The sequence below is a fragment of the Salvia splendens genome, chromosome 20, assembly GCF_004379255.2.
Source record: "Salvia splendens isolate huo1 chromosome 20, SspV2, whole genome shotgun sequence".
NCBI lineage: Eukaryota > Viridiplantae > Streptophyta > Magnoliopsida > Lamiales > Lamiaceae > Salvia > Salvia splendens.
In genome coordinates, this window is record NC_056051.1 from 4,320,041 (window position 1) to 4,336,610 (window position 16,570).

At 40.0% G+C, this 16,570-nt stretch overlaps 1 protein-coding gene across 1 annotated transcript; it reads right to left on the reverse strand.

Moving 5' to 3' along the window:
* Positions 1–7,981: 7,981 nt before the first annotated feature.
* LOC121782863 (mediator of RNA polymerase II transcription subunit 19a-like) lies at positions 7,982–11,583 on the reverse strand. The gene is made up of 7 exons (XM_042180837.1): positions 11,445–11,583; positions 10,559–10,619; positions 9,453–9,739; positions 9,100–9,264; positions 8,685–8,744; positions 8,511–8,601; positions 7,982–8,353 (listed from the first exon to the last, which is right to left on the reverse strand). Exons 2-6 carry the CDS (start codon positions 10,581–10,583, stop codon positions 8,551–8,553), a joined length of 588 nt encoding a protein of 195 aa, XP_042036771.1. The 5' UTR covers positions 10,584–10,619; positions 11,445–11,583; the 3' UTR covers positions 7,982–8,353; positions 8,511–8,550.
* Between the last annotated feature and the right edge of the window lie 4,987 nt (positions 11,584–16,570).

A 16,570-nucleotide genomic window follows, 5' to 3' on the forward strand; every position in this document is an offset into this window, starting at 1 on the left:
TAAAAACCGAGAGGGAGAAGGAGGGAGACTTACCAGTGAGAGAGAGCAACTTTGCGAGAGAGAGAGGGAGAGATTGAGAGAGTGACCGAAAAGAGAAAAGAAAAGGAAAGGGGAAGAAAAGGATCGGTTATGTGAGGGTGGAGGAAGTTGAGAACATCATGGGGTGATGGGGAAGGGATTTCGAAAATGGGGAGGGAGAGAGAGGTTTAAATCGATTAATTAGAATTTTAAATCATAGCTGAATTAATAAAACCAAATTTTAATTTGTCTAGGTAGAAAATCCCATATCCACAACAATATTATAAATCAAAAAATATTTCCACACCAAATATTAAACACAAAATCATAAAAATTTCATCCTTAAAAAAAAAGAATAAAAAACCACAAATTTTCGGATATTACAGTAATGTAGCTATTTATCCAAGCTTCCATTTGGCATATATGTGAGAATCAATGCTTTAAACTCCATATTAGAACAACATCCAATAACTCGAACTAAGTTTCTGTGTCGAATGCTGCTCAATATAGTAGTTTCAGCATCAAAGCTCCTTGTTGCTCCTTGGAGTTCCAAGTTGAACACTTTTACCGCAACTTTCAACCCGTCAAAAAGTGTTGCTTCAAATATAGAACCAAAACTACCTCTTCCGAGTAGGTTGATTTCACTAAATGAACTTGTTCCTCGTTCAAGTTCTATATAAGAAATTCTCCTACATTCAGTAGTTAATGGTGGAATATCCTACTTTTTTCTGATTATGTATCCTCATGAGAACAAGCATTACAATGATGATAATGACAGCTAAAACCACTGATGACACAATGAGTTTCTTTAACCATGATCTATGATGACTTTTTGGACAAGGTGCAACTTGAAATTTTATAGAACCACAGAGAGCTAAGTTGTGGGAAAAAGACATAGCAGTGAAGTTGCCAAAACAACCCACCCCCATCTGGAATTTCATCCTCCAGTTTGTTGTTGGAAACATCAAAACTTTCAAGAAAGGGAAGGTCTTCTAAGGAGTTTGGAATTGAACCGGAAAGACTATTGTAAGATAAATCCAATGTTATCAAACCTTTAACCTTTCCCAAGGATTGAGGAATGACTCCGCTGACAAAATTACTTGATAAGTTGAGAAAATCTAGTGTTTGACAACCATCGATTGAGTTGGGAATATCGCCAGAAAAATTATTAGACGACAAATCCAACAAGGTGATTAAATCCAATTTTCCAAGATGAGATGATAATTGACCGCTCAAATGATTAGAAGACAAGTTCAAAGACACAAGGTCTGTTAAGAGTCCACAAGTTAGGAGGGAAGGTTGAATTCAGTTGGTTGGAACCTAAGTAGATGACTCTCAAGGATTTAACACTCAAGCATGTTCCCATCAAGGCTCAACTCCCTTAAGCGTCTCTTAAATTACTATTCTTGGGTCACACTGTACTTTTTACTCAATCTCTTAACTAAAGGACAGAACCTGCAATCGTCCATCTCTTATTCGTCTCTTAACCATCTCTTAAATTACTATTCATTCATTTTCATTTTTTATTTTTATTTCCAACAAATTCTATTAATAAAAAACACACTTTATTAAATATAATAAAATTACAACATAAAATAAAAATACAACTTAAAATTCAAAAAAATAAAAAAAAATACATAATTAAAATCCTAAAAAAATAAAAATTACATAATTTAAAATACAATTTTATAGAAAATAAAAAAACTACTCCGCCGGCGAATCATCCCCCGAAGGCGATGGAGGTGCACTGAAGCCACTTGGAGGCAGAATACCAAGTTGTCTTGCCATAAACTCAATTCCGGCAAGATAGGCTTGGTATTGGGGAGGCGTCATGCGGGAAGTGTCCGCCATTGTGGCGGTCATGTACATGGACATTAGAGAGTTCGAGGGTGCCCCCGAGCCCGAGCCCGAGCCAGCCAAGCTTGATTCGGCTCGGCCCCTTCTCCCTCTAGCCGTCTTCGCTGCATTTCTCTCTTGCGGCCGACGGCACCCACGGGAGGACCTCCCGGCATCGTCTGTCGTGCCCTCAACCTCCTGCGAGGCAAACTCTTGTGTGGCGCTGCCCGAACCGCACTCACTAGACGAGTATTGGCCACCCGCCGTGTGCTTCGTGTGCTTCGAGGTCTAGCCCGAGCTGGACCGGACACCGCCGGCCCACCTTTCCTCGTTTTTGACGACCTCCCAAACATCGACATATTTGAATTGTTTGGCGGTGTCGTCGAAGTAGACTCGCAAAGCCGACTTCAGAATGTTGGCTCCCGTGGCTCTGCTTTGGTAATGAGCCGCTTCACTCTTGTAGATGGCGCATAATTTTTTGACCTCTCTGTCGACTCGGTCAAAGTGAGCGCGGATCATCTTAAATGTGCGGCGGCGGGACACCTTCGGCTTAATCTCGTGGTAGGCCTCGGTAACCTTTTCCTATAAGCACTTCCAGGATTGTTGATTCCTGACGATGGGATCGTACGAGACGTTGATCCAGGCGTTGTACACAACCAACGTTTCCTTGGGGCTGTACGGATGCCGGCCTAGATCCTCCTCCTCCTCGTCCGCCTCGGCCTCCGCCCTGGAGCTTCCACCGCCTCGGCCTCCTTCCGGACTGGGTTCAACCTAATAATCCTCCCGAATCTGGGATAATCCCTGCGAATACCTCGGGGCGGAAGGAAGGGCGTATGCGTCAACATAAAAATGGGGTGGTTGGTACCCCCTGACGTCGACGAACCCTGTGTGCCGGGTGTCGACGAATCGGAACCAACACCCAGGACATTGTACATGCCCCCAGTCATCGAACGCGTTGATGTCAAACCCGCCGGAGCCGCCACCGCCAGAGTTTCCGTCGCCGGACATTTTGTAATGAGAGGTTAGATGAAAATTGGAGAGGAAGTGCAGATGATTTGGGAAGAATAGATGTGTATTTGTGTGTGAAATAAGGATGAATTAGGAGTATTTATAGAGTAAAAAATAAAAATAAAAAGAAAAACGGTCGAAAAAAAAATAATATTACCGTTTTAAAATTTTTTATTTTTTATTTTTTTTAAAATTCGAATTTAAAAAATGATTTATTGCACCAGCGTGACGATCCCACTCGCGGGCAGGCGAGTGGGCGTCACACGCCCGTAATCGCGGGTGGCCCGTAATCCGTCACTAAGGGACGAGACGGCGGCGTGACGCGTTGCAGCGCCTCGTCTCGTCCCCAGCCCGCCACACGTTCCATCCCGCCGTGACGGATGGCGAGACGTCTCACCATGCTCCCGGGCGACGTGGCGCGCTCCGGCACCATGCGTGACGCCCACTCGCCGACCCACGAGTGGACATCGTCGCGCTGACGCAATAAATCATTTTTTTAAAATCCAAATTAAAAAAATTAAAAAACGAAAAACGGTAATATTACCGTTATATTACCATTTTTTCTTTTTTATTTATTTATTTTTTACTCTAGAAATACTCCTAATTCATCCTCATTTCACACATAAATACACATTTATTCTTCCCAAATCATCTCCATTTCCTCTCCAATTTTCATCTAAGCTCTCATCACAAAATGTCCGGCGACGGAAACTTTGGCGGTGGCGGCTCCGGCGGGTTCGACATCAACGCGTTCGGCGACTGGGGGGGCATGTACAATGTCCTGGGTGGTGGATCCGGTTCGTCGACGCCGGGCACCCAGGGTTCGTCGACGCCGGGGGGTACCAACCACCCCATTTTGATGTGGATGCATACGTTCGTCCCTCCACCCCGAGGTATTCGCAGGGATTATCCCAGATTCGAGAAGATTATTCCGTTGAACCCACTCCGGAAGAAGGCCGAGGCGGAGGAGGAAGCCGAGGCGGTAGAGGAGGCCAAGGCGGTGGAAGCTCTAGGGCGGAGACGGAGGCGGACGAGGAGGAGGATCTAGGCCGGCATCCGTACAACCCCAAAGAAACGCTGGTGGTGTACAACGCCTGGATCAACGTCTCGTACGATCCCATCGTCTGGAATCAACAACCCCGGAAGTGCTTCTGGGAAAAGGTCACCTAGCCCTACCACCAGATTAAGCCGAAGGGGTCCCGCCGCAGCACATAAAAGATGCTCCGCGCTCACTTTGACCGATTTGACAGAAATGTCAAAAAATTATGTGCCATCTACAAGAGTGAAGCGGCTCATTACCAAAGCGGAGCCACGGGAGCCGACATTCTGAGGTTGGCTTTGCGAGTCTACTACGACGGCACCGCCAAACAATTCAAATATGCCGATGTTTGGGTGGTCGTCAAAAATGAGGAAAGGAAGGTCGGCGGTGTCCGGTCTAGCTCGGTCTTGACCTCGAATCGCACGAAGCACACGACGGGTGGCCAATACTCGTCTAGTGAGGGCGGTTCGGGCAGCGCCGCACAAGAGTTTGCCTCGCAGGAGGTTGAGGGCACGGCAGACGATGCCGGGGGTCCTCCCGTAGGCGCCGTCGGCCGCAAGGAAGAAATGCCGCGAAGGCGGCTAGAGGGAGGAGGGGCCGAGCCGAATCAAGCCAGGCGGGCTCGGGCTCGGGGGAACCCTCGAACTCCCTAATGTCCATGCACATGACCGCCACAATGGCAGACACTTCCTGCATGACGTCTCCCCAATACCAAGCCTATCTTGCCGGAATTGAGTTTATGGCAAGACAACTTGGAATTCCGCCTCCAGGTGGTTCAGTGCCCCTCCACCGCCTTCGGGGGACGATTCGCTGGCGGAGTAGTTTTTTTTATTTTCTATAAAATTGTATTTTAAATTATGTAATTTTTATTTTTTTAGAATTTTAATTATGTGTTTTTTTTATTTTTTTTGAATTCTAAGTATTTTTATTTTATTTTTAATGAAGTGTGTTTTTATTAATTGAATTTGTTGGAAATAAAAATAAAAATGAAATTGAATGAATAGTAATTTAAGGGACGGATAAGAGATGGAGGGTTGCAGGTTTCGTCCCTTAGTTAAGAGATGAAGTAAAAAAGTACAGTGGGGCCATGAATAGTAATTTAAGGGACGGTTAAGGGACGGATAAGTGACAGCATTGCGAATGGCCTTATAACATGTCTATGATTGGTGTTTCTTGTGTACTTCTCGTGGAAGTCTGTCACCTATATGGTTTGTCTTGTTGTGTTGTGTTTCACTAAACGAATGTTCTTCTACAACTTGACTTGACTTGCCTTGTTGTGGAATGTGAACTGTGGTTTTAAATTTTGACCTTTCAGTATGAGAACACTATCTCTGTCACATTCGACTATTTTTTTTTAAGAGTGAATTGCACCAAAGGGCCCTAACTTTTCACTGTGTAACAGCAGAGGCCCCTAACATTTAAAAATACCACCACAGTGATCTGACAAAATATGTAATCACAAATCGTGTATATTTTGCCATTTTTCGGACGAAAATGCCCAAATGGGCTGAAGGGCAGTTTAGACCTTTTACGTACTACACCTGCTCCCTATGCCTGCACATAGTCTGCATGTGCAGGGGCTGTCTTGTCAAACAGAATAGTCTTCATAATTCCATTCTCCTATTTTCTTTCTTCTTTCCCTCCCTATCCGTTTCATTTTCGTCTTTCATATTTCCCTCTCTAACATAATAGGCGATTATATTTTGTTCGGCATCTGGTTCGGCATCTGGAAATTAGGGGTTTTCATCTGGATTTCGCTGAATTTATGGTATCCACAAGGGTTTATGCGATTTCAGCTGGAATTTTATTTTGCAATTGGTGGTTGATTTTTTTGTTGTAGGGTTAGCATCTGAAAAACTAATTTGCAATTCTTGGTCGAATTTAATGGTTGTAGGGTTACAGTCGGGGCTTGTGGAAAATTTGGCTATTCTTGGTTGAAGTTTACAGTTGGGCAGAAATTTTAGTTTTTGTGTTATGTGCTATATTTTCGGCGAAATTGAATTCAGGCCGTGTTGAATTCTTGCATTGCTGATTTGAATTTTGTACTGTCGAATTGAATTCAGGTCGTGTTGCAATGTCTTCTTCTTCTTCTCAATCTTTCGGCTCAAGCTTCAATTGGAATCGGCCTCGTCCCGAAATTGTGAAATGTAATCACGATCTTGAGGCTGAGCTTGTGACATCTAGGACGGCTGCTAACCCGGGTAGACGTTACTATCGCTGCCCAATATAGAAGGTTAAAACCATGTATTTTGGTCCTTTTTCCATTAATTTTGTTGGCATAAAGATTAATGAGGAAGTATTATGCAGGAAGATGATTGCATGTTTTTTCGATGGGTTGATGCGAGTCTATCCCCAAGCCAAGACAGTTACTTTCAGAGAGTGAAACTTGAGCGAGACCAATTCGAATCTGAACTTCGAGCCAAATCGGTACTTGAAGGTGTTCTGCACGAGAAATTGCGCATGAAAATTGTGGAGGTTGAAGTCTTGAAGTTACAACTGGGCATGAAAACTGAAGAGTGTGACGATTTGGCGCTAACAATTGGTAAAACGGCAAAAACTCTCCGACGGTTAAAAATCACAATCTAGGTGATGCCGAAGGTGATGGTGACGAAGACGATGGCGTTGGATTCTTTTTGCGCCTTGAAGAACTACGGGCGGAGGACGCTCCTGCGGAACTTCGTCTCCGTTTTGGAGGCATTGATGAAAATGGCGTGAAAGGCAGCGGCGTTTTCCGAGAATTAGTAGAAAATTTTGGTGAGATACGGTTATGTCAGACGAAAATGATGCAGTTAAAGTGGATTGGAGGGGAAAATGAAAGAGAAGCTACCGCCTAATTGTCTTGGCGAAATGGCTAAAAATTGGAAATTGCAATGCAGGTCCGAGAGTGGGAAAATAATAGGGGACAAGAACCATGCTTTGCTGTCACATCAATTACTTTTCGCAGGTCCCATCAACAGTGCATGCAGCAGTGGCGGCCATACAAAATGGCGGTTTTGCCCTTCCAAGCCCTGAGGGTGTTATGATCCGAAAAAACACGATTTGTGATTACATATTTTGTTAGATCCCTGTGGTGGGATTTTTAAAAGTTAAGAGTCTTTACTGTTACACAGCAAAAAGTTAGGGTCATTTGGTGCAGTTTACTCTTTTTTTAATTGATCACATAAAGTACGAATAAAAAACAATCACCGGTCCAATTGCAAACTAGTGTATCGTCTAACCAATTTATGAATTTAAGGGCTCAGTGCATGTTAGTCAATGGCAAATCTAAAAATTGTGCGGCTAAGCAGCCAAGTCTAAAAATGCTACTACCTAGATACATCCAAAAAAAATTAATCGATCCTCCATTTTAGTACCCCCTCCGTTTAAAAGAAATAGTCTCATTTGTGGACGGCACGTATTTGGTAAAATAAGAGAGAATGAGAAAAAACAGGTAAAGTATGGGAGAAATGAGAAAAAGTTGGAAAATGCATGAGAGATCAACTTTCCATTTTTAGAAATTGGACTGTTTTTGTGGACATCCCAAAATGACAAAATGAGACTATTTTTTATGGATGGAGAGAGTAACATTTTTCTCTCTCTTCTAATTATTCATGGTTGATATTGGGTTATATCCTAAAATTAATTGGTAATAGAAGGAGAGACTCGTAAACTTAGTGAGATAGTTGTATTTTTAGCTTTTAGTTTTTAGTTATCACCCTCCATCAAACCTTCCATGATTATTAAACTTTTTTTTAATTAGCTAGACCACTACCCCAAATTTAATGTCAAGATATACTAACGGGGCAGTATTTTTTTTTCAGTGCACATATACTACTAGATCGGTTCATTTTGGTTTCTAATACCATATTAAAAGTATTTAAATGTCGACAATTAGTTAATAAAGAGAGAAATGTCAATTCATATATCTCCAAGGTTGGAAGTTTAGAAGCATGGGTGATAAGAGCATTGAATTTGGCTAGTGAGTATGTTCTGGGTTAAATGAAGACTATTATTCATACACGGAAGCAATATAAAATTTCACATAGTGATATCTGCGTTTCAAACCAAAAAAAAAACGATTCAAAGCAAATTCGCCACAAATAAAAAGTGGGGCGTGACACTCGCTACAAAGCTTTGAACTACATTTACACGCTATGTAAAGCATGATCCACACATTTCACAAGCATAAGGAACGAAATTAAGATAGGAATCAAATTTAACCAACTCCAATTCAAGTCATTCATTTGTAAGATATAATATCAAAATGACTCCTAATTTGGAAATAAATTCCAAAAGCAATGGTGACAAAGAACTGCAGTTGTATCGAGCAGACATTCATGCATTCGACTGAAACACATCATGAGGGACCATCTAGCACATGTCGTCAACACCAAGTATACATATATCATTTGTAGCATTTGACATCTTCTTGAAAGAAATTCATACAATGAATCACCTTTTTTTCTTGATATTCTGCATCGAGAAAGCAATCAAGTAACACCAAAATGACAAAACCTCATGTGAATTCATTCGTGTAAGATCTTAGGTTTTCAGTTAGCTCCAAGCCTCGGATATAGAACTCTGTGAAAAATGGAGAATGGAGAATGTTTTGCAAAGTTCGTAGCTGTACCTCAGCAACATAAAGGCATGGAGAGGTCATTGACATCCCTTTATGCTGGAAACCATTTCGCCCCCACCTCGTCAATCTTTGAGCTCTTATGCTGCATATATTCAAACAAGTGAGAACAGAAATATTGGTGAAAAGATCAAGGTCCATAACCAATACTGTTCTTCTCCATGTTACCTTACTTTTCTTGTGTTTCTTAACCCCGCTGGTATCATCATCTCCATCTCGCTTCTTTCTCTGGATTCACCATCATGATTTAAATAGCAGAGTCGGTCAAATGAAAAACTTAAAGATATCGGAGGAGGGAAACTATTTCTAGATAAAAGGGTCAAATAAAAGTGAAACAAATAAAAATGCGGACAATGCTGATTTTAACCAATTATAAGGCATCTCTGTTTCTTCTTTCACACTTCTGAATTAGTAAACGAACTAAAAGGGAACAATTCAAGGACCTCGTGTTTCACTTAACAGAATGGTGGATGCAAAGCAACCAAGGGTTGAAAGTCATTCAACTAGCTTGTAACTATAAACTGTTAGAACGGATTACACTTTTTACCCAAGAAAGGCAGCAAGAGTGGCATTAGTTAAAAACCTTTTCGCGTTTCTCTCGCTTTTTCTCCTTCTCCTCTTTACTTCTTTTGTGCTTCTTACGGTCTTTATCTTTCTCCTTGTGTTTGTCCTTGTGCTTTCTGTGCTTGTCCTTCACTTTAGACTCAGTTTTGGATTTTACAGCAATCGTGGGGATTCCCTTCTCGGCCTAAATAACAGCATGTTTGTTAATACTAAATTTACCTAAAAATTTATCTAACTTGAGCTAAAATTCTAGAAATAGAGAAACTCAAGCTGTCTTAAGTTTAGAAAGTCTGTAATGGAATAAACAAACGATTGTAATGGGAAATTCAAGAAAAGGTGCAATATCAAAGAACTACTCGATGAATTTCTTACAGGAGACAGGTTGACAGGTGCTGATTCCTGAAGGTGGAAGGCTTCTCCAAGTAAATCTAAGTTAAATGGCTTTATACATGCAGAACTATGTCTTGAAAATGTAGTCTGAACAAGCTGATCCAATTGAATCCCTTCCCCTTTCCTGATCTCTGTGTCACCAACCACATTGGAGAGGTAGTGTGTGTCCAGTACTGACACAGGACGTGGATTCTTGCAGAAAAAGTCATGATGAGGTAACAACTTGAAGTGACTTATAAGATCTCGAGCACCTGTAAGTTCTCTGGGACCTACTTACACAAGAGTGCCAACTTGGTTAGTATTTACTTTAAAATATTAATTGAATTACAACCTGATAATATTGGAAAAGCAATACATATAGTAATTGACAAGGGAAACAGCCACTTCCTCCGTCCTCCAATAATTTTCCACTTTGGTTCCGGCACGGGTTTTAAGAAATGTAAAGGAAAGTGGTTGAAAAAGTTAGTGGAATATGGGTCTCACTTTTATATATTAGTTTTATAATAAAATGTGAGTGGAATGAGTTAGTGATATGTGGAGCTTACTTACCATTTATGGTAAAAGTGAAAGTGGACAATTAATGGAGGACGGAGGGAGTAAGCAGTTAGAATTCCTTTGGCTCACAAGACAGTGGACTTAAATTCTACAAATTTGTGGCTCTGAAATGCGGCATACCAGTCTTGAAATGGGAACTCATTACATCTCAGACTATCAGAAACTTAGATTAAACTAATCGCCGTCTGTTCCTTGAATAATAAAATTAAGAGGAACCCGAACTTGATTGGTCAGTCGACGTATTCTCTAGGTCTTTCCATTGTGTCTAAAAGGACATGGCCCATTAAAGAAAATGGAACCTAACTGAAACTCCACAATAATGCTCACACTATTATAAGGGAGTTAAAAGGCTAGCTCTAGGAAGTGGTTATTATGCGCCTTCAGCATATGCTTTCTATTTGTCAATAGAAACTTCTTTCAGGTCTATGTGAAATGAGTTAGAGAAGGGAAAACAAGCTCAAAATGAGCCATGGTGCAATACCAAAAAGTAATAACAAACTCTCAAGTCTCATCATTATAAGCAATTTTCATACCTTTTCCAAACCTATTACCATCCATTTTATCAGCTGGGAGGCAACAAGAGAGCACTAACCCCTGGTACGTTAAAGCAATGACAAAAACGATTAATCAACAGCAAGCTAAACCCTTATCTACAGAACATAGATGAACCATACAAGAAACTTCACAGTACATCCTACCCTCTAACTGCCAAACCACATATCCAATCAATAAATTCCTATCCTATAAATTTTCAGCATGAACTAAAGTTGCTGTGAACTGCAACTTTTGCAAAGGGTGATTAGCAATTACAACAAAACACCCAAACATAATGAGTATTTGCATCGACTATATGAACTTGTTTTAGATCACTAGGCTAGCTATCTTAACTTTACAAACTCGCACTTATCCATACAATGGCCTATATTTTCAGGATTTCTAACAGCATTCGCCCAAATACAAGTATAACCTTCTCAACATTTTCTTTTTCTTTAATAGGTGCAACATCATGACAGAATCCCTAAGACAATTTCAGCAAATTTAGGCTTTCATGTGCTTAGTAATTAACCTGTTTGTGAACTTTGCCAATTGATGTAACAAAAACATTAGCCAGGCCACCAATTACATTCAGCAAAGGAGCAGCTATCACTTCTAACAGCAGATAGGCGAAAGATTATCCGTATTATGAATTTATGATAATACAACTACATGGATTAACCAACCACGAAATTCAATGAAACTACCCAACAAACCTGTCCACATTCACAGCATAATTGAACTACAATAGCCATGGAAAAAAATTCATGCATTTAATCACGATTAACAGTCAATTGAAGTTCATAATACATTGAAAAAAATCCAGAAAACTGAAAATTTTAAATAAAGACAAGAAGGAAAATTTGAAACGAAACGAAAACTCACTGCAGAATGTTCGCCGCGGAGAATTCGATTGCGTCAAATCAGATTCTCTCACTTATTTAACAGTTTTAGGTTTTGGTAATCAAAAGTTATGTTTGAGAAGAAACTCGCCCAACTATTTGGTTGGATCTGTAAAGGGATGTGATAGAGAATGTTTTAATAAAACTCACTATTGTATAAACTTATTTTGTTAAATACTGTACTAGTAACTTTTTAATCATATTTATCATAAAAAATTTGAGGCAATGACATTCTCAATTCTTGTAAAAAATTCCAATTAAATTTATATGATTAAAATGAAGGTAGGATATTATACACATTTAAAAAAAATAATTTACAAAATTTACTGAAAACTCGAAAATAATATTAGTAACAAAATTCTGGTAATGTCACTCTCCGCTCTTTTTTCGCCTAGTGTTGCATTGTTGCGCAATTGGGGGTTTATTGATTTTGTTTAATTAAGCTCAATTGGTGATGCCTGGTTGCATATGTATGTGAGATAGCATATGGGAAATTTGTGTTAATTTTCGCTAGATTTGATTGTAATGTGAGGATTTAGCTGGTTCAAAATCATGCCGAGTAACGAAAGTTTTAATGTAAAGCGATTGTACTCCCTCTGTCCCAGATTAAGAGTCTTTTTTTGCCACAAAAGTCCGTCCCAATTTAAGAGTCACATTTAGAATTTTCCATATTTGGTCATACAATTTTACTCCATTCTTCATCAAAATTACATAAAAATGTCATTCTCTACATTAAAATAAACCAAAATAAAAATCAAATATTTAATTACACACTCTACCATCTCACTTCATTTATTACACACTCCAAAAAGTCAAAAGGGACCCACCACCTTCAACCAACTCACTTCATTTATTACACACTCCACCATCTCACTTCATTTATTACACACTTCAACTCTTTCTTAAAACCCGAGCCATAACAATAAGTGACTCCTAATCCGGGACGGAGGGAGTATCTTTTAGTGTGGTGTTAAGCAATAAGCAATGAGCAATCGATAATTTATGTTGCTCTCTTGATTCTGTTTAAGTATTTCAAAGTGAGGGGGAGATAGTTTTATTAGTGGAGTTTATGATGGGGAAGGAGATAGACCATCAACAAGGAACATCAATTTTAATGGTTTAGTAGAAGAAGGCATTAATTTGGTAGAATTGAACATTTCCAAGCATGAGAAGGCATGATTACATCATTTTTATACATATTTAACCACAAAATGTTTACTATTAATCATATTCATAGGTAAGAAAAAGAATGTGATCCTGTATGGTATTATTAGTATGTGGCAGTCTCTTGAGATGATTTTCAGATGTTTCAAACTGGCCATTAAGGTTTTACTTCTTGTATGATTATAGAATTATAGAAAGTTACGCTACGAGAGATATCCATGTGTTTTTCTTTCTGTTATGTTCTTGAAAGATTAATAGTCAATTTTCTATTCTTTGATATTTAATTTTGAGGCCATGATGCCCTAAAATTACTAAAGAGTGATAGAAATTATGTTCCTTACACTATGCTTTTTAAGTATTCTTCGTCTTGTATGAATGCAGCTGGAGACAATGCACAAGAAGGAAACCCATCCAAGGCAAGACTCATTGTCTAGAAAGTCATTGGATCCACAAACAAATTTTTTTTTGGTGTGACTTGTGAGAGAAAGATGCCAGCATTTTGTGGTAAGTAGCATCAACTGGTACCAGAATGAAACTAGAGAAAGCTTGCAAGAATCCTCCCATGTATTCTACTCCAATAATACATTACCAACTTCTTGTATGTCCACGGTTGTTGGATGTTATATATGGTTATGTCATTTCACATAAAACGCTTGAGAAGCATGTTGATCTTTTAATCAACTGTCTTGTTGAGTGACCAATCTACTGAGGCCTCAAATTATGGCATAGGAAAGAGAAAAGTAGTAGTATGAAATATTGAAATTGCTACAGATTAAGCTTGATTGCTCAGTATATGTTTGGATGGGCGTATCTACCAACTTTTTGTAGTGGACTGGTGTGGGCTTATAGGATCAATTTAATAGTACTAGGTTGTGAAGTTGGCCACCTCTGAGTTGCTTTCTCACCAACTTAGAAGCACAATTAACAATGCTTTAAATTTGACTGCAACTAAGGTCTGGTACTTGTCCACTTCCCTGGTTTACTTTCTTCCTGGGCATAATCTATTATTGATGTGATATGTTTCGTTTCTAGGTGCATAGTGGAATTATATGACACATTTCGCATATCATGCTGGCTTCATACTCGTACATATTTGATTTTTATTTGCAGCTAATAAGGCTAGAAACAGTGGTCATTTCTGTTACTGTACTTGCTGTTTAGAGGTGAAATTTGATCTCAAATACTCCCTCTGTCCCTAAAAATATAATCTTTTTTCCTTTATAGTCCGTCTCCTTACAATAGAAACTTTCTATATTAGGAAATTTCTTTCTGTCTAAAGAGGTGTGACCCATATTCCATTAACACACTTTTCTTTCTATCTTTCTCATACTTTACCAATTTTGCATTAAAAAAAATCTTTGTCGTTTCAAAAATTTCTATTTTTTGGGGACAGAGTGAGTACTAATAATCTTTTGTTGATGAAAAACTGATAGCAAATCTTATTTTGGAAGAAGCTTTGAATCCTGGCCATGTGCAGTGTTTCCATTGTTTGCCTTATTGAATTGTCACAGCAAGTTTTTAAAAATTGATTCTCTTACATGCTTGGTTCATTAATATCTTGGCTACATTTGCACCGCCCTTTATATAATTTAGTTAAATAATTTATTTATTTCCTTAAGTGTGTGAACCTTTGCTTGCTGCTTCACCAAAATCCACCCCTTTTACTTATGTGACTTTTACATCATCTTAAATTCGCTACCTTTGCATACTATGCACGCATTCTACTAAATATGATGTTTGGCACTTTTCCAGAGGGAAATGATACGAGTGTTTGCTGTTATGTACACTCTCATTCGTCATTAAGGTCATCCACAACACTCTGTTGCTACACCGTTAACCGTTCCTTAAACTACTATTTGCGGGTCCCACTGTATTTTTTTACTTCATTCCTTAACTAAGGAACGGAACCTGCAACCCTCCGTTCCTTATCCGTTTCTTAATCGTTCCTAAATTACTATTCATTCAATTTCATTTTTTTATTTTTATTTCCAACCCAATTCAATTAAAACAAACACACTTCATTAATAAAAAACACAACATAAAAAAAATTACAACTTAAAATTCTAAAAAATAAAAAACACAATTAAAATCCTAAAAAATTAAACTTTGCATAATTTAAAATGCAAATTTAAAGAAAATAAAAAAAAAACTGCTCCGCCGGCGAATCATCCCTCGAAGGCGGTCAAGGTGGAGGGGGAGTCGGAAGGCCAAGTTGTGCTGCCATATGCACAATTCCGTTCCACCAAGCCGCGTATTGGGAAGGCAAGAAGCGGGAAGTGTCCGCCATTGTGGCGGTCATGTACACCGCCATAAGGGTGTTCGAGCCTCCCCCGAGCCCGCCTGGCTTGATTCGCCTCGGCCCTTCCTCGCTCTAGCCGCCTTCGTCCCTTGCGACCGACGGCGCCCACGGCTGGATCCCCCGTCATCGCCGGCCGTACCCGCAAACACCTGCGGTGCACCCTCTTGTCCACCGCTGCCCTCACCGGTGTCACCAGACGAGTATTGGCCACTCGCCGTGTGCTTCGTGTGCTTTGAGGTTGAGCCCGAGCTGGAGCGGACACCGCCGGCCCACCTTTCCTCTTCCTTGACGATCTGCCAAATATCAACATATTTGAATTGTTTACCGGTGTCCTGGTTGTAGACGCTCAAAGCTGCCCTCAGAATGTCGGCTCCCGAAGCTCCGCTTTGGTAGTGCGCCGCTTCGGTCGAGTAGATGCCGCATAATTTTTTGACCTGTTTGTCGACTCGACCAAAGTGAGAGCGGAGCATCTTATATGTGCGCTTCCGGGACCCTTTCGGCTTAATCTGGTGGTAGATCTCGGTGACCTTTTCCCAGAAGCACTTGTTGGGTTGTTGATTCCCGACGATGGGATCGTACGAGACGGTGATCCAGGCGTTGTACACCGCCATCGTTTTGTTGTTGCTGTACGGATGCCGGCCTAGATCCTCATCTTCCTCTTCCTCCTCCTCCTCCTCCTCGCCCGCCTCCGACTCTGCCCTGGGGCTTCGCCCGCCTCGGCCTACTCCCAGAGTGTGTTCAACGGGAAATCCTCCCGAATCTGGGATAATCCCTGCGAATACCGCGGGGCTGAGGGACGAGCGTACATGTGTTTTAATGTGCAATTGTTAAATATGAGAGATAAAGAGAAAAATGATTAAAGGAATGTTAGTTAAAAGTGGAATTAATGTCATTAGTAGTGTGTAGTGTTTAGTGATGTGTCTTAATGGTATAAGTTGTAATTAAAATAATGTTAATGTGTCGTGAAAATGTTTCTAAAAATATAAATGAAATAATTTTGGATAGATCAAAATGGAAAAGATATGACTATTTTTTTTGTGATAGATGTCGTGATTATTTTTCGTTTAACTTGTTTTTGTGTTGACTCGAATCTTTTAATTTATTGGTTAAAATAGAAAATGATTTATCAACTAAACAATTTTTTTTGTTTCCCTTGAATTTTATTAAATGGAATAAGAGATTTCAAGAATTTTGGCATGGCTCTCTTGTAGTGTTTGTCTTCGCGTGTGTAGAATGGAGCACAAGAATTTTGATTTTGTTTAATTCTCTGTGGCCCTAGTAACGTGAATTTGTTTATTTGGAAGTATCCAAGGCATCTTCCATGAATATTCATTGTACTTTTTGTAGGCCATTGGAAGGTTGGAATTCTTTATTTTGTCTCCTATTATAAGTATAACTAGTTTTTTAGTTATGTTAGAGCATCAACAATGACGCTCGTCCCGACGGAATTCCGACCGGCGTTCCGAAATTCCGCGGTGGATGTCTGCCATTGTGCATGGTATGCACGGATACGAAATTCCGCCGAGGACACCGCAGTTCTGCGGCGTTACGCGGAATTCCGTCGCGACGGGCGTGCGGACGTCCACCATTGCGTTGACTCCCACGGACATCCGCGCGGGATTCCCGTTTATTGCATTAAATTGTTT